The sequence below is a fragment of the Chroicocephalus ridibundus genome, chromosome Z (genome assembly GCF_963924245.1).
Source record: "Chroicocephalus ridibundus chromosome Z, bChrRid1.1, whole genome shotgun sequence".
Classification (NCBI taxonomy): domain Eukaryota; kingdom Metazoa; phylum Chordata; class Aves; order Charadriiformes; family Laridae; genus Chroicocephalus; species Chroicocephalus ridibundus.
In genome coordinates, this window is record NC_086316.1 from 7,151,273 (window position 1) to 7,176,543 (window position 25,271).

Genomic DNA, 25,271 nt, shown 5'->3' on the forward strand with positions numbered 1-25,271 from the left:
GTCTCTTGCAAGGCAAAGTTGGGAAATAGCTATCTTTTATTTCAAGAAATCAGAGTCATAAAAATCATAGCTATAAAACCCACAGCAGCCTGAACCCTCTAAATAAAACCTCTTGTATTTTATGCCTCCTTTTCTATTTCAGGTCTTCATTTGCCTAATTACTACTCAGAGGCTGGCAGAGATTTTCCCTGCAGCGCTCAGCTCTGCTGACTGCAGAGACCCTACCTGGCACACTAAGTTAGTGCGTCAGCATTCTAGGTAGAAATGAATGAAAAATCAATCAGGGCAACTGCAGTGGCAGCATATACAACTCTAACCTACTTTGTGCATGGTTTCGAACATTTCATTGTGTATTTAGGCATCTTTTAAAATGGTAAGTGGATCTGAAATAAAATAGATGTTTCTAGCCAGCCTAAGAAATGTTTTGTCATCTTTACTGCTTAGCTCAAGCAAACTTACCACCCTGACTGCTAAGTTAAGTTGCAGTCTTGATTGAAATGCCAAAAAGTATGAGGAGATTGTTTTAATTGTGAAAATCTATCACCAGCAGATTGCATCATGCAGTGGATATAGATGCAGTGATAGCTTTGATTCTTTTAGCTGTATTTACAGACCAGATGCAGAGTGGGGCTGGAAAAGCAAAAGTACACTAGAGCAGGTTTTGAGACACGGGTATTGCTGACATACGGTCTTGCAAGGAGTTTGGTCTGTGGTTGTTTGTGTGTGTGCTCTTATTTTTTCATGTTGCATTCCTGCACAGGCAGAGTTGAGAATGGCTTGCCAGTTTCATTTAATGAAAGTCCATGATAAAAAGGTCCAGTCTCCACGCCTAAAAAATGAGTAGCTGCTGTAACTTTTTCAGCTGAGTGGGTTAAATATGTTATAGACCCTCATATAGATCATAAGATCATTGCTGTAACAAGTTGTGCAGTGCAACACTGTAAAGGTTTCAAAAAATTCACGAGCCTCTTTGTATGTGATGCCCTTGCAGTGAAGAAGATTCTTTTCACTACAAAGATGAAGAGTCTACTTTTTCTGGTGCTGATTTCTGTCTGCTGGGCTGAACCTCACCCTGACAACTCAAGTCTGGAGCATGAAAGAATTATACACATTCAAGGTAAGGAAATACGTGAGAAAATACCAGTGTCTTCAGATTGCTGAGGGAAACAGAATAATGTGCTTAATGATCCTTAATTGTTTATTCTGTTGCACTGTTTTTTAAATACTATTATTACTGGTGACAAACCTTTTCTTTTCTTGTTCTGATGCATTATTATTACACCGAAGGAAAGTAAAAAAAAATAAATAATGAAAATTGCACTTATTAATAGCACTTACTCACAACCTTGCAAAGATTAGTGAGTAAAATAAAGCATGATTTAAGATAAAGAGCATGCATCCTAAAGTAATACGCAACTGCAATTGATCGAAATACCTTTAGTTTATTGTGGAATATATATGATTTTAAGAAGACTGTCATACATAGTTCTTCACATTACGTAAAATTATTGCTGCTTAGTATTTAAAAAGGCTCAGCACGTCTGAGATAATGATTGGGCTATTTAAACTAGGGGAAAAAAAAAAAAAGTAGCTTACCCCAAAAGAAATGTGTCTTTCCTCATACCTTTAATTCACACTAAGCATTATACTGGCCTTCTGCATAATCCTGTTTGGTTCATGTTTGAATCCCAGAGCTTATAGCTGTAGCAGGATTTGAGTCTGCAGTACAATGCAGCTGTTTGTTCAGTCCGGGCTTCAGTCACTGAGGGTCATCCTGTATAAGAAAAAACAGGGGATTTATGCAGTAAGGACAGGCAGAACTAACAGGGATTTTCCTGATTTCATTTAGATGTTTCTTGAGGCTGGCTAAAATTAACCTTGCCGAATTAAGAAATGCAGCATTATTGTTCTCTCTCTCTTTAAAGTTTGATTCCTTTCTCTCAACAGCTGGCAAATTGTGTTATTTGAGTGTTTGTGTAAATACGAATTACCAGGTTAGGGCAGGTTACTAAGAAAGCCTGAACATTTAGAAGTTCACAGGAAAGTCACAGAAGTTAAAGGTAGCCTGCACCTTTGAAAACAGGCACTCGGATTGTCAAGGTCAAATAGGGAGTAACAGCTAGCTGGTTTCACTCTAAGGAAACTCACAGGATGAAGGTCAAATGAACGTGTTATATCAAAATGAAGACATATCACTGTCTGAGATAATGAACATTCATACCCTAAGGTAAAGTTCATATTAGACACCAATGACAAATAAACATATAGTTTGCCTTGCCTTGTATAATGCAGTTTCTTAACACTGAACATCTTATTTATGTTTTTGGAAGAGTAAATTAGTGGAAATAATTAAACCGAAACAAAACTATTGTTCCTTATTCTGTGTGTGTTAAACTTGCTGCGTCAGCAGATTAGCATAATTTGCAAGTCATATCTGCCGCTTCAGCATGTGTACAGTGCAGTCTGCAAGTGCTAAATAGTTTAAAGCTGATACAAGTTTCAAGACGGACCGTTCTCCCTACCCATGAAAACCCATCTGAACCTCGAGAGTTTGTTCCTCCCAGGAAAGCTGGCTAAAGCTTAAAATTGAGCTCTACCATGAGCTTTGCGCATTAGCTGATTCGGGCTCTGAAATACACAGACCACAAATCAAAAAGAATAAAACTGTTCAAAACTCGGTACATTTACTATTAATTTCTTTCATTCCACTCTTCATTGTGGAATCCCATCAGGCTTGGGATTCTGCCCTGCCCAATGCTGGATAAACACATAAGATGATCTACACCTGGAAACAGGCTGGAAATCAGGGAAGCCTGTGGAACACATGTGTTATAGCTTCATACAAAAGGTATTTTATATTACATTAAGGAGTGTAGCATCCCCCTCCACAGCTGAAATAAGAGATGTGTAGCTGAACTCCTCCTGGATTGCATGCTTTGGAATGCCTTGGAATTACAAAAGGTGCGGATAGATGTTGTGTAGTCAAGTACACAGAGCTGAAAGGGATCTCCTGAGGCAATGAACTAATCCCTCTTCTATTGCCTTTTTTACATCATGTAATCTCCTGTAGGTTTAGTTTAATTTTTTAAAAAGCTGAGTTTCAAATCTCATTACTGGAAGGTAGTTTTGGACCCTGTTTTTCTGCTATGAAAAGCACTATCCTAATTCTCCATGTTTATTTGCCACTGTATTGCCTTATGCTTCTCCTGGTGTTGTTCCTTAGCTTCGAATAACAATTTTTCTTCTTTGATGTTCACTTTAGAACATTAATAGGATAACACCATATCCTCACAAATTTATAGTAGTTCATCGCTCCACTTATTCTTGTTTGAATTCGTACTTCCTGAGTGCTCCCAGCCAGGGTTTTACTCCAGGTAAGATCTTAGGCTGGCACTAGTATTTATTTTTTTTCACAGCTAACAATGTGGTTTTTTTTCAGACCTTGGATCAAATCTGTACTCTTCCCAGCCATGTTCCAGTGCTGGTCAATAGTCTACTGAGATAGACAATATTTGGGCATCATTCTCCCTCATTCTCACTTGCAATTAACAAGTACAAGGTTTATATGAGTAATTCTTCATACTTAGCCCTTAAAAATCTAAATTATGCATTCAGCATTAAATGTTATCATACTTTTTCCACCCTTCTGTCTTCAAACATTATAAATATCCATTCTCCTCCTTTCAGTGATGTTTAATATGCCATGTGAAAATTTTATTAATTCAATAGTCACATTTACTTTATAAGGTAAAATTAGTGGAAATATGAAAGTGTCTCAAAAATTATACTGGAGAGAGTCCAGTAGCCTTTTTCTAGGCTAATCATTTATGCTTCAGTCCAGCCAATGGCAGTTTCCACTGTATCTAGTTCTTAGACAGTTAGCAAAGTTTCTACTGTAACACCAATTTTCTCCATCCTGTCTAATTTCCTATATTTCCCACATCACTTGCTTCCCGTATCTCCAAGAAATTGATACATCACATTTCCCTGGCCTCATACATTTATTTCTATTATATTATTGATATCAAATTAGTCTGAAACCCTTTGGTAAGTATCTATTGCATCTTATCCCTCTTCCTAGTGACTTACTCCAGTTCTGTTCTTCAACAATTTTTATTCAAAAATTGTTCTAATGTCCTGTATGCTGTTGAGGTCAGACCAATTGGCCTGTTAATAGTTAAGTTACTTTCCTTACATATAGTTGTTGTTTTGCTGTTGTCCAGAAACACATGATGCCATTCTTAAAGTGATAGGTGAGCTAATATCTCTGCCATCAGGTTTGCCATACCAAGTGTCAGTAGTAACGTCAGTACTTCAGGCTGTGAGTTTTCTAACCTTTTCTTTGAACAGGCTACATTTTCTGAGTTCAGCTTTCACCTTTATCTTTTAATTTCATATCGATACACTTGTACTTTAAACAACATCATACTTTCAGAACATCAAAACCAGCATTATTAAATGGAGAGGATTTGTTAATATAACTCTTGGGTCATTTCCCTATTGTCTTCCACCTTTATCTGTGTAGTGACACCATACTCCAAAATGAACCTGTGACTGTTTAAAAGACCTTTTTTTCACTGCTGCACTAAGAACTTTTGCAGTCTTTCCTGACACGCTTTTGTTCCATGCTCCGTTTTGTCCTCACTATCATTTCTTACTTCTTCACCGTAATGTAATGTACAGTGCCACCTCATCACCTTTATCTTTCTTTTGGCCTTCCTAAAGAGCAGCCACCTATCAATATCGTATTATGGTCTGACAGCTATGTCAGTGTGCTTCTGACTCCCTTCACAACCATGTCAGGAACCAGAAGATCTAGTTACCCCACTTTGCTGCCCCTCCATTAGTACAAAAACTCCTGCCATCTCTCTCAGACTCAGAATTTGCTAACCAGAGCGAGCAGTGTTCCATGAATTGTACTGTTCTCTGATTATACCGACAGGTCATTGCTTTTTAGGAACACAGAGCTCTCTCTTTCAGATGTCTTGAAACTGTGGATTTCTTTAGCTTTACTTGCCATAAAGTGCCATTGCCACTTTAACACTGCAATAGGTATAACTATCATGTTCTCTCTTAAATCTTTCAATTTTTCTTATAAATGAACCACTCACAAATATCTCTATTCCTGCCGTCAGTGTCAGCTCTAGTTCCTGGTTCTTCCCTTGCTGGTTAATACAATGAAACTGGACCTCAGTCAAATTTCTCATCTGCTAGACAGTTTTGCCCCCTACGTTCACCAGTATTCCTTTCTGCTTCTTTCCTCTGGCCCACTTATTTTGTTTATATCTTTTCTTCTTTGGTTTTATTCCAATATTTATGAACGACATTTATGAGAAACCTAAAGCTGCATTTCATCTCTTCTGTGACTTTATTTCCTTTCCTGAAGCCTGTAGTGGATTTCCTGGTTTTGGTCAGGCTACTCTATTATCCCAGACTACTTGACCATATCACCTTCGTCTCTGGTAGTTTGTCTGCATGCAAAAGCCATTCCAGTTTAACTTTTGTGGAAAAGGGCAAATGAAAGAACTATATTTGAATGAGATGTGCTGCCCCCCTCACCCTCCCACCCCGGTAAACTGCATCTGCCTTAGGGGATACCAGTTTCACTGTTTAGAAAAAATCATAATACTAAATGAAATCATCTGGTGAATGTGAAAATGGGACAAAAGTATACCCTTGCCACTTAAGTGTCCACAACAAGAAAACAATACTACTCTAAGCATATCAATGTAATTAAAGACTTGGATTTTCTCTGAAGTCAAGATCTGTGAAGGACTCTGTGACCCATGAGAGAGGAAGATGATTCTTTTCAGTGCTCAGCTTTGAATATCTGTCTAATCTATTCGTAGTGCTAGTTACTGACCAATTATTCAAAGAGGCAGAGTACCCTTAAGAGATAAGAGCATTCTTCTCTGTGTAGCTGTTCTGCAAAATAAACAAAGTTTACTAAGTCATTACCATAATTGCTAAGTTAATTACTTTAGGGTGGCAGGAACCTTTAACATATGCTTCCAGTTTGTTCAGTTTTAGAAATACAACAAGGAAGGCCGGAGAAGAGAATACAAAGTTTTGTTTGAAAAGGATCAACTTTTACCTTTTCAGCTCTTCCTTGAATATAAGTGAGTTTATGTTATGCAACATTTTTTTACCTTTCAGATACAAGGATACACCCATTTACCTATCAAGAAATCTGTGCAGTTATATGTATACAGACCAAGAAATGTGACAACATGAAATGAGCAGAAAACTTTCTAAGATTGTCCTATTAAAAAAAAAAAAAAGGAAAGTTAAATCAATTAATCAGTAACAACAGCAAAAGAAATCTTAGCCCAACCTGTTCTGTATGATAATGAGGTTTATTCAGAGTCCATGTCCTTTTCTTTAAAACAAGCCAGAACCAACAGAGAGAAAGCAGCTGCATAGACTTGCTGGACTAGCCAAAGGCATAACAAGAGATTAGGTGCACTACTGATTTTACCTCATACGTTAATTCTTATCTTCCCAGCTTTCATACCTTTCCTCTTTGCTTTTGACTTCCTTCCATTAGTCCATGTTTCTGCATTTTCCCACGTTACCTGTTATTTCTTTCCATTTATTTTTTCCGCTTAAAATTTCTCACTAGTTTTGTTGCCTTTCAGGACACTTTAGATTATGTCATGATCTGTTTTGCCGTCTCTTCTTAAAATTGAGCTGCTTCTTTACATCAACACAACTTGCTTTCCTCTTTGCACCATGGCATGTTGCAACAGCATGTAATAGAAAAGTCAGCAAAGAGCAACCTCACCTAGTGTTGGCATGCTGGTTTCATCAAAGGCATTCAGGACTGCAGGTTCTGAAAAAGACCTTAAATTATAGGTACCAATATATTTGGGTTGCAAAAAATTGCTACAGAACCAAAAACCATTTACATTAAACATCAATTTGAATTACTGATTTGCCTTTACTTTCTACATCAGTCTAATTCCATATATATAGCATTTAAAGGTAATTAAAGAACTGGAAAACCTCCTCACCGTTTCCATGTGATATTTTGGTTTTGTCAAACAGTCTCAATGCCACCCATGAAGATTTCCTTCTGTACAGAGAAGGTGCAGAGACATCATGATTTCTGTTCTGTTCTGCTCTATGAGGCCTGATCTTCATGCAATTTCTTTATCTACACTGAAGTAAACACGTACTTAAAGTTTATTTAAGGCACAAGGTGGCAATATTTCAGAAGAGCTGAAGTTTGTTATTTCCCTGATGGTTTTATGTGTTGTTAGGTCTCCTAGAAACCTAAACTTGAGTTAGTATGACCCCTTTAACAATTCCCCGCAACGTGTTGCTCAGATTGAGTAGATGGGATCAGCTGAAAAATGTTTTACATCAATCTTGTCGTCTCTATGTTGGAGAGACAGATTTCTTCTCTGCCATTTATAAAGCGAGTATTTTTAGCTGTACTATTATTTGGAACCAGGTAAACTTTTTAACTAAGATTTATCTATCATCTCTCTTATCAATTATACGTCAAAACTTAAAAGTAATGTGTAGAGAGTATTTTATCCTGTCATTTTAGAGGTAGGAACAGGGGAGTTTGATGCTTCTATTTTCTTTCTCATGACATAAACAAAATCACATTAATGCTTGGGCCAAATAAGAACAGCTTTTCCTAGTCTTACAGCTGATTTGCAAAAGTTTTTAGATTATTTTCCCGAAAGTGAAAGTAAAAAGATAGTTAGTTAAAACATAGAAAAAATATAGTTTTTAGGGGAAAAAATAGGGAAAAAAGTGTTTGTGTAATTCTTCCGTATGTTTTTCCGTTCAGATTCTCTGAGTAATACAGACATATATGCGTATATCAATAATGCGCTTCCATACATATTATAGCAAGTGGGAATTGTGGTTATCACAGAAATTATTTTTGAGTTTTAAGTTAGCATGGTAGGATAACAAAATATGCCACTGCTACAGGAAGAGTGAGGATATTTTAGCATAACAGTTAGGCTCAATTCCTTGGTAATATTGCAGGAAAGCCAGAAACAATTCTGTTTATTTAAAGTAGGATGGCACACCGTGTTATTAACCTAATGTCTTGCTAACAGTGTGGAACATTTAGGCAATACATGAGTTTATCTGACAAAACACATCAAAGATGTGATCCCTTACTTATGATTTTTTTCTCTCTAAAAATGCACATTTTTTTTCTCCACTGTTGCTCTGTAAGTTAGTCCATTAAAATGTGGGAATAATCAAGTTTTTGTAGCCAGGTCAACATAAGTTTCTGGACAGTTATGACGGATAAAGTGGATAAAGCTGTTTCCCAAGGGACATGGCATGACTCATGCTCTCTGCCCCACACTATGTTCCTGGCCTTTCAAACCTGGCTTGCCATTGCTCTTCAGTGCAGAAGCCAGCTAAGAGGAAAAAAAGCCAAACAAACAACAAAAAGAAAGAAAATCCCACACGAAAAAAACCCAAACCTCTAAAAAGACAAACCAATAGGAGTATGTGTCCAGCAGTAAAATTTGGAAATAAACCAATAAGCTAGCAGGTGAGACTGAATTGAGAGCTCTAGCAGCATGAATGCCACTCCACTTAACTGTCCTTGAAGTGGGGATCACACTGAGGGTAAGGTCAGTTGTGTACAAAGCAATGACAGCCAGAACAGCAGTGCTAATTGCATAGCATTCAGACAAGGGAGAAAGAGAGGAGGAGAATCAGAGGCAGACAGCGTGCTGTGTTACTTAAGGTAGAAAGATACCCCTTCATTTGCAGTATACACCTCCATACCTCCTTGGTTTGGAACCGCTGAGATACAGCCAAGCCAACCTAAATAGCAAGTTTCCAAGTGAGTTTTCATTTGTGGCAGGCAGTCTTTCCCTACAGCTTGGAAAAGGAGCTCCCAGAGTTTTGTGTTGTCCCGTGCAACTGGAGAGCTTCTGCAACTTGGACAAACTCATTTTTAGCTAGCTTAGCTGTTTTTGCATTACGTTGCCTTTGTCATCCATCTCATTGCACCAGGAGGATTAACAAATGGCCACAGCCCGTCAGAATCGATAGTCGGGGAGCAGGAGTGGAGAAAGTACGGCAAATTAGTCCCCAGTGGTGCCTTGTTCTGTACTAACAGCGAAGCTGCTGCCTGTCTTAACAAGGCAAAATATCCCTGGAAGGGTGAAAACCCCACCTTGCAAACCTTTCTCATCCCATTTCTGACCTTGGAGCTGAGACCAGAGCCAATAACCAGGCTGTTGCCATCTCTGTTCCCAACAGAAAGAGCAGCTGGAGGTTGGCGTTCCTCACTGTTAGTCCACCGTCTGAGGGTGCATGCATGTGGTCCGTCTTACCTCCAGCAAGTATCCAAACTGTCCTGTCGCAGACACCGCTTAGCAAGGGATCATCTGGGGTTTGCGGGGTTCATAGTTGTTTGACCATTCACCTTACAAATGCTCTGATGGTACTTCTAAATAAAGCAGTTCTGGGGAAAGAGAAGGATTGTCTTCTCCAAGTAACATGCTGGACACTGTGATAACGCTCGCATGTCCCATCTTTTTCCTTCTTGCACTCATCTTTTAGATATTCCTGCCATTTAGGCACAAAGATAATTTTATTCAGAAGGAGCAGCCTTGTCAGAAACCCAATGAGGAAAGCAGGCGGGGAGCCACTCTGACAAGCCTTTAAAACAGTGTTTACCCCATCTTCCATGATCGGATTGTTGTTTCACAACAGATCATTGCTGCTTGTATTAAGGTAACCCAGGAAGCAGGATTCATTCCTCATTTAAGCTGACTTTCACAGCAGTAAGCTAGAATGCTGCATTCAGAGTGCTAAACGTGTTGTAAATAAAGGGATTCAGGTTTGCTCTGTGTTTGGGCATTTTTTTTGTCGATTGTGATTTTTTTTTAACTCCTTCTCTGTCAACTCCAGGAAGACCAAAGCCACTCATTTTGCCATGCTCCCAAAAATAGGCAGTTAGGTGAATTTGGCCCTGGTTGTCACTGGCTGCTGGATAATAAAGACCTCCTGGTCTCTTGCCAAACCCCAGTCATCTCATTTTTAATCCTGAATCCCTGCTGCCTGCGTGTCTTCTGCATGTCTTCTGGCCCAAAAAGAAACTACGCAGCATCCCCCAATCTGACATCTGCTTTTCCTCGAAAGCCAGAGATTCTTCCTTCCTCCTCTCCTGGGTCTGGGAGCAGAGAAAAGGGCACACTGCCCCACTGTCTTGCCAGAGAGAAGGGCACATCATGCCTTTTTCTGTAAAAAAGAACTGGCTTTTAGAAAAGTTGGGGGTGGAGGTATATTTCAAGTTTTGTATCTCCCTTTGAACCTCCAGAGATGTAGGAGGTGTTCCAGGCTGAGAAAAGCCATGCGTTTCTTTCTTTTCCCAGGTTCCCATCCCCTCTGTTCTTTACACTTACTGAGATATGAGCTCAGGTAGTGGCTGCTGCAGAGGGCTGGAGGAGGTGGGAGGCAGCCAGGAGAGAGGTACACCACCGTGTAAAGACGCTAACGCTGGAGTCAGAGGTGACAGTGCTCTGGGCAAGTCTCCAGGCCTTGCTGGCACAGGCTAGCTGTTGTTAGAAAGACCGAGTGTTAGCAGCCTGAGTCAGACTCTCCCTCCTGCCCCGGTCCTTTCTGCTAATATTTATTAACTTGACTATTTCAGTATTAAAGACCCAACATAGCTGAGCTCTGATTCAGATTTCTTGGTAATAACCACCCCAAAGCATAACAGTTCTCCTCCCAAGATGGACAGAAGTCTGTGGAACGCCTTTGTCCCTGAAGGAAGCAGGGAAATTCGCAGACAAGCCATCCTGGCTGCCTTCACTTTCTTCCTTCTCCTCGTCCTGTGGAAACAGTGTTAGCAACACTTTCCATGGTGTCTTGCCTCAGATCACCTCTCTCCTTGGATGCTCTCCTCTGAAAGGGGGAAGATGAGTTGTCGGAGCAGCCCTGAGCCTCTGCTCGCCTCTGGGAATAAGGGCAGTGAACAAGAAAACCAGTTATGTGGGGCTGCAGGTGATCTGCTGTGCAGCAATGTCTGTCACTAGGTAGGAAGGTCTCTCATCCTGGTAAAACAACTCTCAGTGCTCAAGCTTGTTCATTCTAGAGGAAACTGGTACCCTGGCTTATCTGTCCTGTGCAGGTCATAGCAATGCTCTTGACACAGCATCTCCTCACAAAGAAGATTTGGGATACCTGTTTTTCTCAAGCAGATGCAAGTTTGCACTCAGCGAGCTTGTCCTTGCAATTACCACCCCAAATGTGTTCACATAATCATAAAATGCTGGACACCCTGGGGTTTCTTCATAGAATCATAGAATGGGTTGAGTTGGAAGGGACCTTAAAGGTCATCTAGTTCCAACCCCCTGCCATGGTCAAGGACAGCTTCCACTAGACCAGGTTGCTCCAAGCCCCGTACAACTTGGCCTTGAACACTTCCAGGGATGGGGCAGCCACAACGTCCCTGGGCAGCCTGTGCCAGTGCCTCACCACCCTCACAGTAAAGAATTTCTTCACAAGATCTAAATCTCCCCTCTTTCAGTATAAAACTCGTCTTATGACTACACTCCCTGATCAAAAGTCCCTCCTCATCTTTCCTGTAGGCCCCCTTTAGGGACTGGAAGGGGCTCTAAGGTCTCCCTGGCTCTTTCTCTTCTCCAGGCTGAACGACCCCAACTCCCTCAGCCTGTCCTTATAGCAGAGGTGCTCCAGCCCTCAGATCATCTTCATGGTCCTCCTCTGGACCAGCTCCAATAGGTCCATGTCTTTCCTGCACTGAGGACCCCAGAGCTGGATGCAGCACTCCAGGTGGGGTCTCACCAGAGCAGAGCAGAGGGGCAGAATCCCGTCCCTCGACCTGCTGGCCACACTTGATGCAGCCCAGGATGCGGTTGGCTTTCTGGGCTGCAAGTGCACATTGCCAAGTCATGTGGAGCTTCTTATCCACCAACACCCCCAAGTCCTTCTCCTCAGGGCTGCTCTCAATGCATTCTCTGCCCAGCCTTTATTTGTGCTTGGGATTGCCCTGACCCAGCTGCAGGACCTTGCACTTGGCCTGGTTGAACTTCATGAGGTTTGCACAGGCCCACCTCTCAAGCCTGTCAAGGTCCCTCTGGGTGGAATCCCTTCCTTTCCCTCCTCTGCTGCTTAGTGTAGCCGGCGTGGACAGATAGTGGAGTCACGCTGAAACTGTGGTTTAGGTGAATATATCATTTAGCTGGCAGACCTGTCAACAGGACTCAGAAGCCTAGGACTGTCTGGAGACATTTATGAGCTACAGATCCCAGCGTCTCCCTGCACCCACCGTGGCTGCAGACACACCACAGGCTTTTTACAGTGTTGTGGAGAGAGAGCTGGCCAGGTGGGATGCTCCCTGGTGGGGTCATCACTGACACCTCGCCTGTCAGCCCATCTCCATCCCAGTCACCCACACCTCTCGCCTGGCCGACAGCATTTTTGCACGTATTTATGTGGTTTTGTCCTATCAATCCAGATTCATCCCCACAGACACCAGCAGAAAAATTGCTGCCAGCCTTCATAGGGTCAGCTTCTCATCAGCCTTGGCTTTTGCTGAAACCAGAGAGCGCCAGACTGAGCCTTGGAGTCGGGAATCACATTTCCAAGGCTGTTACATTGACTTGCTGAACACACACAGGGAGTTAGGAAGTCTTTCTTCACAGTCTGTTATGTAGAGCGAGGTTGGTAGTTCTCTCCCAGAGAGCAGAGCACTGGTGATTCATTGCTATTTTCGGTGGGTTTCTCAGTGACAGAGGACGGCAGTATCTATAGAAGCGCTGAGCGTGCTAGATCAGTTTTGCAATTCTTCTGCACATGAGAGAAGGGGCAAGAGGTACTGAAAGAAGGAAATATTCTCACTTTTGGATACATCCGCTGACTGCCACCGTGAACCCTGTGTTTTCCCATGTTTTCCCAAGGCAGCACAGCCTGTGAAAGAAGCCCCAGAGACTGAAGGTTGGAAGCGAACACTGGCTCGAGCTGACTGTCGACATCGTATAATGATTTCATAGAGCAACATCAGCCGTAGTGACCTAGTAGAGAGAAAAGAGAGCAGGGGGTCTGCGGTGAGGGTGGGGAGGAGAGGGGCCAGCCAGTTAAATACAGGTTTGTGTGAAAAGTGAGATCAAAATATCAAAGAAAAAGTAGTGATGAGTTTGAAGGAGATGAGGAAAAAACAGATTGGGATGGTGAACAAAGCGAGCAGGAGAGGACTGGATTTTACATTTGAAGATAATTCCTTACTTTGGTGGAAGTCTGACAGAAGAGGAACTCAAGCTCAAAAATTAGAATAAAATACAAATAGAAAATGAGACATTTTAGAATTATGCTGACGCTTTTCATGTCAATATAAATAGTGCTATTTGATACAGCAATGTTTTTTCTGTTTTGTGAGCGTGACTCTCTGCGTCTCAGATCGTGAGGGGCTTTGTGTGCTGCTGCCTGAATAAGCCAAGTCCATACATAAGAACCGAATTATGAGAAAAGATACAGCATTGATAGACTGCTCTTGAACAACCCGCAGGGAAATACGGGATGTTTGTGTGGAGCCTTTTATGGATGGTGGCATTCATCCACCAGCCATGCAACGCTGTAAATATATTTATACAGCTCTGTCTTCGTGACTGTGGAGTATATAGGATGGCCTCTGCCTATATAAGGGGTCAATGCCGTGAACCAGTTAGCCTCTCTGCCCGTCTGGGAGAGTACACGCATGGACATACTTGCAGCTAAGTAAATAATTATATATAACTGTGTTATTTACTACTGCATAGGTACAAAATGATTGCAGGGAAATGATGCTGCAGACCTAACGCACAATAGAGCTGGTTGTTATGGCATTGATCATGTCCATTCTGAAAAACGTGGATTGCAGGCTAATCCTTGTTTTTGTTTCTCTCCTTGAATCCCAACAGAAAATGGACCCCGTCTACTTGTGGTAGCAGAGCAAGCTAAAATCTTCTCACACCGGGGTGGCAATGTCACACTGCCATGTAAATTTTACCATGAACACACGTCAACAGCTGGCTCAGGAACCCACAAAATCCGGGTCAAGTGGACCAAACTCACCTCAGATTACCTCAAAGAAGTGGACGTCTTTGTTGCGATGGGACACCACAGAAAGAGCTACGGAAACTACCAGGGCAGGGTGTTTCTGAGGGAAAGCAGTGAAAATGATGCCTCTCTCATAATCACAAATATCATACTGGAGGATTACGGGAGATATAAGTGCGAGGTGATTGAAGGATTGGAGGACGACACAGCAGTGGTAGCTCTGAATTTGGAAGGTGGGTAACACCTGAATTATACGTAAATTCAGATTTGCATGGTGTTAAGGAATACCTGCTTTTTTCTCTTAATACTGCTGATACTGTGTTAACAGCAAGCTGAGGAGGGGGATTCATTGTGCTCTGGGGACCTTGGCTTGACAGCCCATGACAACGATCATAGATTAGAAGGACATTAGGACATCTATATCTTATGTTAGCCTACGGCATATTCAGCTCCCAGTGAGACACGGTGTGAGGGGAGCCAAAAAAGAATGACCAAACAAAGTATGAAGAACTCCATATGTTTCTAATTTGCTCCTATCACTTTACAGAAGTCATTGCGTGTTTTTACAGTAGGCTTAGGCAAAATTATATTAAATATTCCCCTAATAGCCATTTTACAGAACTTCTGGACATTTTAGATTATCGAGCAAATACAAGTCTTCTTACAAAGACTAAAAATGTTAAAGTAGTTTTCCAGAAACAATGGTTTTGTTTTTTCCAGCCTTATAATTACCTAAAATAGATCTCTATATTGCCAAGATCTCTATATTGCCAAGACAACTCCTACATGTAGTCTGTGGTCATTTCCCTCAGCAATATTATTGAAAATAAAGCATTAGAGTACAAAGCATTATGAAAAAAAAAAAAGTGAAACAGTTTTAAGGAGGACCAAAAATTCAGCTTTCCTTTACTCTTATGAAATTCAGATAAATTTTATGAGGTGCAATGCGTGTAAACCAGCATTTGGCCTTTTTCCCCAAAGCACTGCACTGAACTCAGCAGTAAGCTGAGGGTTACATGAAGATGTCTCCCTTACCCTTATACTTGCCAGCAAGTGTGTGCCAGAGAGAACTGCATAGAAGCCATGTTATCTGTGAAAAGTAGCTAGGAAGAAAAAAAGAAGAGAAAAGAAGAAAATCGACCCCCTGGCTCTCACACCTGTAAACAGGTGAAATATATGACTCTCTCTCTCATTAAGGGTTATTGTATGTTATGACGGTTAGTTAGTTAACCTGCACAATAAGACTGGCTGAGTGGTTCTTGGAACCAAATAGATGTCATGGGCTTATCATACTTCTTTACATCCATTTTTCCATTCCTGGTTGTAGGCTGCTGAAAACTTCCAATTCTGAATGCAGAAAGGCCCTGCACAGTTTCCATCCCAGCAGGACAGTCGATTTAGGTTGTTTCACCTCACATAATCCATCTTTAATCATGACGCACACCGTTGTTTTTAAACTTAGAAGACAAAGAAAACTGGACATATACATGTCCAGCTTAAGTTGTCTCAAACAGTTTTGAGTGAAGACAGAAATGAGGAGGAGGAAAAAGCATTTTACTTTATTCTTCTTACCTAAGTGAAAGCAATGCTCTGGTTGTCTGCCTGGGCTGCAGGTATGGGCCCTGTGATCAGGAGACATATGCCGAGGTGGCCAGCCCCAGGGACTCACAGTGTGGTTTCTAGGCAATAAGGATGTAAATAAAAATGTGTTAAGTGCAGCTATTTCCTGCACATGAGGAATCTCAAACGCCACCTAATCCAGGTCAGAAATGCGCAGCATCTCTTTACCTGTGTTTGTCCCCAGAATGTCTCTTCTCTTCTTGGGCTGTTTTGCAGGCGGTCCTGGAGCCCACCCCTGGGTTACAAGGATGCTCAATAATTTGATAATATTCTTCTGTCAGTCTCTTTAGATACCAAGTATGTACCTCTATCAGGCTTCAAGATATTCCAGATAAGACACTACATATCTTGTTCCACATCAGATGCTGGGATTTCCCTGCATTTTGTGGCATTATGATATTTTTGCCAATGTAAGAGGGTCAGAGCCGGTGTAAAATCTTCAAAGTGTTCATCACATCACACATCTGGACCAGATCCTCATCTGGTGCCACTTAGCATTGTGCCTCTGAAACAAAAGTTCATTAGCTTTCTGCTATTAAAAGGCAGGAGGCTCCAGTACCAACGCTCCCTGCTGTGCCAGGAGCGCCCGGGGAAGGGGAGATGCTGGTGGCTGCAGTGGCAGGTCAGGAAGTTTTACCCGAAGCTTGGTACAAATACTTGCGCACATGCAGAGAGCCGCATTTGGAAGGCAGTATTGGACTGATACTAGACTAAGAAAACAATGAGAAATTCTCTTTACTGCAGACAGTAACACAACAAAAAGGAGATTTTCTACTTTTTTTACTGTCTCTGTTTCATGATATAGCACAGACCAATGGATACAAGGTCTGGGTCCCACCTCCTGATATACACTGTCCCCTCTAGCTCACTGCTCTTACTCTGAACAGTGTCTCCCTCTGAAGTATGCCAACTCCAGACCATCCTGTACAACAGCACCACTCCTTCCTGTTTTTCCCCACCTCCAAAATACGGAAATTCATAAGGATAGGAGGGATCATATTTCTTCAACGAAGTGTGTTCCAATCTCTGCTCAAAGGAAATGTTATACATTTTAACTAGTGTCTGGCTAACATAAGGAACAATGTCTTTTTAAGGATTTTTGTCAGACATGGGACAAGTGTAAGACTGTTCATTTCTGACTTTATAGAGTGATGTTTTCTAAACTGACAGGAAAAATTCGTTTGTGAAACCTCATGGTAAAATGTAACCTTTCAAGTAAGATAAGGGTAGTGAATGTGTCAGTGTCAGTCCTGCTTATGGCCACTGAATCCAATGATTCCGGATCTAAGTTACATTGAATTTTCCTTCTAAAATGATAAAGATTAAAATACACTTATATTTACAATGGATACGTGTGGTTGGTGGAATCTGTTTGCATGCCCCTGTGCTTCCTTTTTCATCTCATCTGCAGCTTTATGTAGTGCTGGCTTTAATGTTGTTTCACGTATTTCAGCAATGCAGAACAGATCAAGGGAAAAAAAAAATCAATCTTTGGACAAAACCAAAAATATATCAGCCCATTCCAACATTCTACATCTGTTATAAATAATAAGGTTAATCTCACAGTGGGAAGGATTTGCATCAATAGCCTGATGTCCTGAGATGGTGGCCCTAAGGATGTTAATTGGCAGCAAGACAAAAGCATTTATATCCAGGAATGCCCCCTAGCAGTGCAAAACAGCTGATTGCTCCAATATGAGCTCACTGTACAAACGATATAGCTTTGGCGAGGCGAAAGCTTGCTAATATATCAATATGAAAATAGTTGACCTCTACCTCAATGGACCTCTTTTCTTCTCCGAATGTGGCAGTGTTTTATTCATAGAATCATAGAACCATAGAATGGTTTGGGCTGGAAAGGACTTTAAAGATCATCCTGTTCCACCCCCCTGCCCTGGGCAGGGACACCTCCCACTAGACCAGGTTGCTCCAAGCCCCGTCCAACCTGGCCTTGAACCCCTCCAGGGATGGGGCAGACACAGCTTCTCTGGGCAACCTGGGCCAGCGGCTCACCACCCTCACAGGAAAGAACTTCTTCCTAATATCTAATCTAAATCTGCCCTCTTTCAGTTTAAAACCCTTGCCCAGTCCCTCCCCAGCTTTTCTGTAGCCTCCTTTATGTACTGGAAGGCCGCTCTGTGGTCTTCCCGCAGCCTTCTCTTCTCCAGGCTGAACAACCCCAGCTCTCTGAGACTGTCCTCATAGGACAGGCTCCAGCCCTTTGGGTACTTTTAGCTTTGAAAAAACAGTGAAATTAGATTCAGTCTGTGTTTGTAACATACCTTACATGGCTTTGGTATGTTTTCTTCACTATTATTTAATTCAAAACCACACCGTTTCCCCCCACGCTAGTGAGACTGTGTGGTCTAGCAGCTAAAACTCAGGGCTGCGGTATTCCACAACTGCCAGCTTTAAGAACTGTTCAGTCATGTCATGATTATCATCCTGTTTGTAGCCTTAAGTACAAGGACTGGTCTAACAGCAGGAGGGCTGGGCTGGGCACGGTAGCTGCAAGAAATGTCAAGTACTGCAGAGAGCGGGACATTTTTATGTTGGCCTTGTCACCAAAGCCATTTTGTCACTGAAATGGCCTTACTCTCCTGTACATAAAATACGCATCATGAGTTTTACACTTTTTGTCAAGTGTCCTCAGAGCCAAAAGCTTAACAAATTAAAAGGTTGCCTATGGCAGGTAGATATTCTCGGCCCACGTTACATTTTCTTTATGTTGGTCTTTCACTGTTCTACACTAAATTGTCTTTATGTTAGTACTTTACTATTTTCCTTTCTTATGAATACTAGGCACTGTAATGATTCTCACTACATGAGGTTTGTGTGTTTCGGCTTCCTGGGCGTGTGAAAGCTGCAGCATTGGCCCTCGGTTATACTTTGTGTGCTATTCCTCCGTGAGATTCATGGGCCGGGTGACAAAGAAAGTGGAATGACGCTAAACTGCCAAAAGCAGATTTTTAGTCTATTAGGATTTTTTTTTATGCTTTCTGTCTTCAGGGAGTGGTGATAACTGAACACATTAGTTTTGCAATACAGGTTATAAAATAGCTGCTTTGTATGTTCAACAGTACCAGAAATACGCAGATCTAGATAAAGTCATTAAGAAGGTTCCACATGAACCAAAAAAACCATCAGGTTTTATGATCTTGCTTAAATGTATGTTAGCCCTTATGTCCAAGATAGAGTTAGAAAAAGAACAGGCATGTCTCTCAAAAACACTTTTAGTTCAAAATAGATCGAACAAATCCAAAAGCTTCATGCAAATAAATTCTTCCGAATTGTCACAGCAACCATTTTCTAACTCAGTCATTTGCTCTTAAGCTGGATGTAAGCAGTGGGGAATTCATAGCCGAAACCGATATAAAACCAGCTCCGCGCTCTCAACAGCAGGAGAAATCAGATTTAGCCTAATACTGTGTGTCGTATTTTTTTCTTTTGTGTGTTGCTGTTACATTCATACACAAAAAGCTATTTTAAATATCCTTTGCGTGACAACCTGTGGTACTCTCTACTATAAAACTCATTTTATAGGACGCACTGTCTGTGAGTCCCTAGAAGACAACAAAAAGTCTTGTAAAAGACAACGGGAGTTTGTCAAGGGTAAGTCATGACAGACCGATGTAATTCCTTCTGTGACAGGGTAACAGGTCTTTGCAAGCACAGCTGTGTTTGCAAGCGCTGTGAGAAATGGTACTTGAAAGACGCAGGCGAAGTAAAAAGTTCAAAATACAGCAGCAAAATAATATCTGGAAATGATGACCGGAAAGGAAAATGCTAAAGGAATTAGGAGTAATTAGCCTAAGGAGAGCAAGGAAAGACAACAATCTCCAAATTTTGATAAAGGTTGTAGAAAAACCAGGCAATAATCTGCCCCCAGGCCAGATGAGTCTAGTTTGTATGCCTGTATTTGTCAGAAATAAGCAACCCCACTGACAGCTTGGTTATGGGAAGCTGTGGGCTGGAGGGACACCATCTCGATCCGCGGTTTCATTTTTAGGGAGACTGGTACCTGCTGACAGCCATTGGGCCACCCATGGAGTCTGTGCTGAATGATCAGATACCCAACAGTCCAGACAGGCAGAGAAATGGAGATAGGCTCTCAAGGAAAATGAAGGACTTACCACTTTTTACAGAATTTTAGAAATCCAGCACGGAAAATTTTGCCATCAAGCATGTGAACCTGCCAGCATAAGACTGTACCCTACAGTATAGTATATAGCAAACCCTACTGTTACCTGTGTTTACACTGGCTACAAGAAAACCTACTTTTCTGTTTGGGCTAGAACTCAAGGAAGCCCATTTCTTTACTCTGGCTGTAAAAAAGACCTTTTTTTCCATATGGGTCAACAGAAATTGGTGTTATTTTGTTCTATGCATAAATACTCTTAAAACTGCTAATTGTGCATGGTGCTGGCTTAATAGGCACCCATAAATTGTTGCCTGGAGTTGAGCTTTCTAAGGTTATTTCCTCACCTTGTTGTCTTGGGTAGCTCTTATAGCTGTTTGCACTGACAATTTGTCTGCAGCAACTGAGTAATTGCAAAGCACTTACATTAAATTTTAGGGCTTATAAGACTCTTAACTACAAATAGCTTACAAAAGACACACAAATATGTCTTTTGCGTTCCCTAAAAACCACAGTAATTGAAGAAGAGTTGTACATTTGTGGAATTGAATGTAAGGCATTCATGGAGATACAGGTGTCCATATGGGGAGGATATGTTATACCTCCCATTCTTATGTTCCCATTTAGTAGAAATCCTAATTTCCATTACAACAATCATTTTCTGGACTGCGATTGCAGTGTCACAGGTGCACACAGCAAGCCGCACCCAGCCCTCCTCTCACTCACAGATTTATTCTCCACTGAATTGATGTATCTCAGGTTCTCCCTCTCTTCCTTGGAGGGAAGGAGGGCCTTCTCTTGGGGTAAGACCTATTCCGCAGAACTGCATGTTTGGGAGAGGAGCCACACTCTGAAATCTATAATTGTAAGTTAATATTCCCCATTCAGGCTCCACAAATGTCTCAGCTTCCTCCTTAGGGTAGGAAGACGAGCCACTAAGGTCAGGTTAAGGCTCTTCAGCTCACTCTTCCCACAACCTAATCAGATTTTAACCATCTGAGGCTGGAAGTTTTTCTCTTCCTCCATTTTCTAAGCTGAATTTGTTAATGTTTGGAAGTGGCTGTTTTGTCTACTGGTAAAACACAGGGTTAGAGTCAGGAGTTTAGATTCAGTCTGTAGTTTGGGAACAGTAAGAAGCCTCAGGACAGCTTTTGTCCATTCAAGAACAGATGGGATGGATTATCTTTTGACGGGTTATAAGATCCAAGACTGAAGAAGGCGCTTTGCAATTAACTAAAGTTCAGTGCTGCTAAATTGTAACAAAAGGAAGATGAATAGTAAGATCTAACTCTGAATTTTAGCTAGCTTTGTTAGGGAAATGAAGAAGAAAAAAAACCCAAAACATTAACAAAGATGCAAGATAATGCAAGCTACATAAAACACATACCCAGTCAGTTTTGCTCTACAAAATCACCAATGGCCACCCCCGTCTGCAGGGTGAAATTAATGTTAATCAGTTGCAGGCTTGTACTGCAGATGAACTCAAACAAAAATCAGCTTCTATGCAGTCTACCCGAATATAGCCCAAAGCTAATGTTACAGTTTTGTGCACATTTATGTTATTAAAACACTATGTCCCAAACTGTCAATCTCAAATAGATTTGTAATAAATTTACATACATATTTAACCCCTTTTAAAAAGTGATTTTGGCAGCCTTAAGGAATCAAATCTGTTTGAGTAGTTTCCAAATCATTGTTTCTCAGTTTTTAGAAGTATGTAAGTTTAGATCTTGATTAAAAAATACCCACCTCTGATGATTTTCACGCTTTTTTTGCATGTATATGCAAATCAAACACATGTTCTGGACAAGGAGTCAGTTGTCTGGGCAAGTGTAGATCTGAAAAAATAATAAGTATTGGATTTCTAATAAAGTAATAAAGGTTGGATTCTTCTGACATTTGCTACATTTTTATTATAGCTAGTGATATTTCTATCCATTAGCACAGAGGGGCAATGAATAATTTTTTTTAAAAAGGGAGGTGAGAAGGAGGAAGGAAAAACAGATCCAGAAAAATATGAAACATCTACAGCTTCTTGTTTATAAAGTTACAGTTAACAGCATATGTTGTGTTACATTACATTCACGCTTTACAGTTCAGAACAGCTAATAACCGAAAAGCCATTTAACAAAGGATTTACAAAAGGAAAGAACCTCAGCAGACTCTCTAATTAATTGCTGAAGGGGAGCAAAATGTTGTTTATTATTACCCTGCCAAGTTTACATTTGCATGCTTTATTTTCTTGGACCAAGTCACCAAGGTTTAGTAATAACAAGGATTTTGTTTAACAAAAATAACACTTTTTGGACGATAGATGCATGAGGAGGAGAAGGGAAAGAAAGGAGATGTTAAGATGTAGACACTGAAGTGGGTTTGAATGTTCAGAAAGAAGAATGGCTTCATTGCATGGTGACAGTCTTGCATGACCATAATGTAATTCATCTATCCTATGTTACATTGCATGGAGACAAGGAACTTGTTATAGGTGGGAAAACTCATCAGCAGGGAGAAAGTAAAAAGAAAGGTGGATGTTTATACCAGCATGAAGTTTTTGGCTCATCTCATGTGTTATCTTGTCTTCAGTCCCTCTGCATCCTACAGCACTTGGTTCTACAGAGAGGTTTGAGAATAAACATTCTGAGCTGGATCTTCCCTGATGCTGTTTTATTTCATCTTATTATGAGACTGGGCTAAAGCCAACTGTAAAATTTAGATCTGGGTTAAGTTTCTAAACCCTGCCAAAGATTAGGGTGGTCTGATCCAAACTTTTGTTTCAAGTCTCTCTCTTCTCTTTTATCAGAGGCACATGGGGAGGTGGTTCTTCAGCATTTTCTGAAGTATCTTTCATGCTTCAAGAAGCGATCTTTAACTACAGATATTTTTGATAAAACAAGCGGAAAATATACTGTGGAAAAATCTGTCAGATAAGGGCAATGACTTCAGTTAAATGTTGCTGTTGAAACAATTCTGGAGGTGTCCCCACGTTTTCCATCTCCACGTGGATGTCCTCTGTTATGAGAAGGTCTCTCTGCCGTGACTGTCTGCAATGGCTCACCACCGATGAGCAATACATATAGGGCTTCAGGCCAGCCTGTGGCTGGTCCTCAGGGGTGGAAAGAAGGATCTGGCATGCCCATGCTACTTGCACAGTGGCTTTCCAGCAATCATCCTTTGGTTAAGCCAGCAGTGCTTTTGGCAGCCATAAGGGTCATGAGGGAAGGTGATGGCTTCCTACTATGGCTGTCTTGCATTGCCGCATGATGTGTGCTACGTGGGTCACCATCTGCATTGGGGAAACCTGTCTCCTGTTCAAGGAACCGTGCTCCCCAATGCCCTCTGTGAGGAGCTCTCCCTCCTTGAGTGGTGACAAACTGCCAAAAAACAGCTGGAAAGTAGCAGAAAAGTCTCCCTAAAACCACGCACGACTTCACTGATTTTATTTCCCTATAGATTTCCTATTTTAAGACCTCAGGACACTGAAATTATGCTTCCTACCAGTCTAGCCTTGAAATGTTGTTATTAAGCCAGACTTGAAATACCTTCCCATTCCTAGGATAATGTGAAATAAAATAAAAATAAACAAACAAAAACCCAACTGTCTTGAACCTCCCAGGAAATCTTGGCAAGGGTCCATGCAAAGAATATAACACCCTTTTATGTCAATCAAAACATTTCATTTTAATGTCTATGTGTAAAAAGAAATAGTTCATATGCCTCTGTACTACAATTTCTTCTTTCTAAGTGACTGCCAGAAAATCCCCAAATCCCATCCCACAAAAAAATAGAACTGAGCTGGGTTTTAATTTACTTTTTTTCAATGAGAAATTGATCTTACAGCTGATAAACTGGAATTTTCTAATGAAAAACGTGCAGTTGCAAAATTTCTGCCAGCTCTGCTCATCTTTAGGCGCTCTGAGAGTGCATGAGGGTGAGGGCACAGTGGGGACAGCAAAGCTGCAGATGGGAGCAACGTGCGGACCTGGCACGGTTCCCTTGGGAAAGGGATGAGGTTACAGGGAGAGGAGCTGGCGAGGTAAGGCAGCAGCCCTACCCCCTTCCAAACCTAATGGCTGGTGTGCCAACAGAGCATTTTTCCCCAGAAATAAAGCAACAGTCTGACACACATCATGGCGTTAACCTTTATTTCTCCTTCTGGTGACTCTAAATGCTGTTTCCCTTTCTTCTGCACTTTTGGTGTCCCGTAACTCACCCTCTTTCTACCACTTCAGGTGTCGTATTCCCTTACTCTCCACGGCTGGGTCGTTACAACTTGAACTTCCACGAGGCTCAGCGAGCATGTCTGGACCAAGACTCTGTTATCGCCTCCTTTGACCAGCTCTACGATGCCTGGAGGTCGGGGCTGGACTGGTGTAACGCCGGCTGGCTCAGTGACGGCTCCGTGCAGTACCCCATCACCAAGCCCCGGGAGCCCTGCGGCGGGAAGAACACAGTGCCTGGCGTCAGGAATTACGGGTTCTGGGATAAAGATAAAAGCCGATACGACGTTTTCTGCTTTACTTCAAACTTCAATGGTAAGAGCCTTCTTCACCCCTACCTTGTAAACGACTCTTTCTGTGCTTGGGAAAGAAACTCCAATGGCAGCAAGCGATATTTGATTTGTCAAAGCTTATGTTAGGCTTGGAAAATGTTATTGTTGAATTTACAAGGACACATGCACAGAGTAAATTTGTCTTTGCCACATGTTCACGTAGATCCTTTTTACAACTCAGAATTTGTATTGGCAGGAGTTTCTAATACCTCTGCTTTCACCCCGTTAAAATTTATATGTACTCTTTTAATGTTGATATATGCCCAGTTTATTTCAGTTAAAGTGATGGGGAAACCTGCAATTCATTAATAGAGCTTTCCTGTTGAATTCAATTATAATTACAATGTTTTACAACTTAAATATATCATCAAAACAAAATTCTGATCATCACTACATCTATGCTGCTGTCAAAGCAGTTCCTGCTCATGTACCGGCTCTAATATGACTAATACTTCCTTATCAGCAAAGCTATTTCTAGCTTTTATGCCTAATAATTTAGATTCCTAATCTTAGTACACTGCAAAAACCCTGTTCACGTTTGCTCTGAGCTTGGTCTGTTCTAAACCTTATTTCAGCGACTGAAAGCTTTTTTGCTATTAGTACATGCTACTTTAGGTATGGAATGACTTGATGTTAGCTTGCTATCATTTCACGTTTAATCTAGTGGCTGAAAAAGATTTAGATAGTGTGGCTGTGAACGAGGGGAACGCTGCAAGTGAACATGTGCGAAAGCAGTCTACAATCCCCTGCAGCATCACGCTTGCGAATTATTCCTACACAGCTTTGTAGATGTTTGGCTTGCAGCCCACCCAGACATGGCCTTTTGTGTTTATGCACAGATTGCTTATCCACAATGAAGCATTTTTGTCCCACAGCACACCAAAAAATAAACACAAGGCTTGCTCTCAGAAG

General features: G+C 41.3%; 1 protein-coding gene across 3 annotated transcripts in view; it reads left to right on the forward strand.

The window, feature by feature from the left end:
* Positions 1-236: 236 nt before the first annotated feature.
* HAPLN1 (hyaluronan and proteoglycan link protein 1) overlaps positions 237-25,271 on the forward strand; it is a 32,159-nt gene continuing 7,124 nt past the window's right edge. The window contains exons 1-4 of one of the 3 annotated variants that reach the window (XM_063320270.1): positions 237-373; positions 992-1,117; positions 13,914-14,285; positions 24,040-24,342. In XM_063320270.1, the coding sequence (XP_063176340.1) occupies positions 1,018-1,117; positions 13,914-14,285; positions 24,040-24,342 (775 nt within the window). In that variant the 5' untranslated portion in view covers positions 237-373; positions 992-1,017. Of the gene's footprint in view, positions 374-631; positions 706-991; positions 1,118-13,913; positions 14,286-24,039; positions 24,343-25,271 lie in introns of those variants that run through there. The other 2 variants (XM_063320272.1, XM_063320271.1) reach the window with 2 other exon arrangements.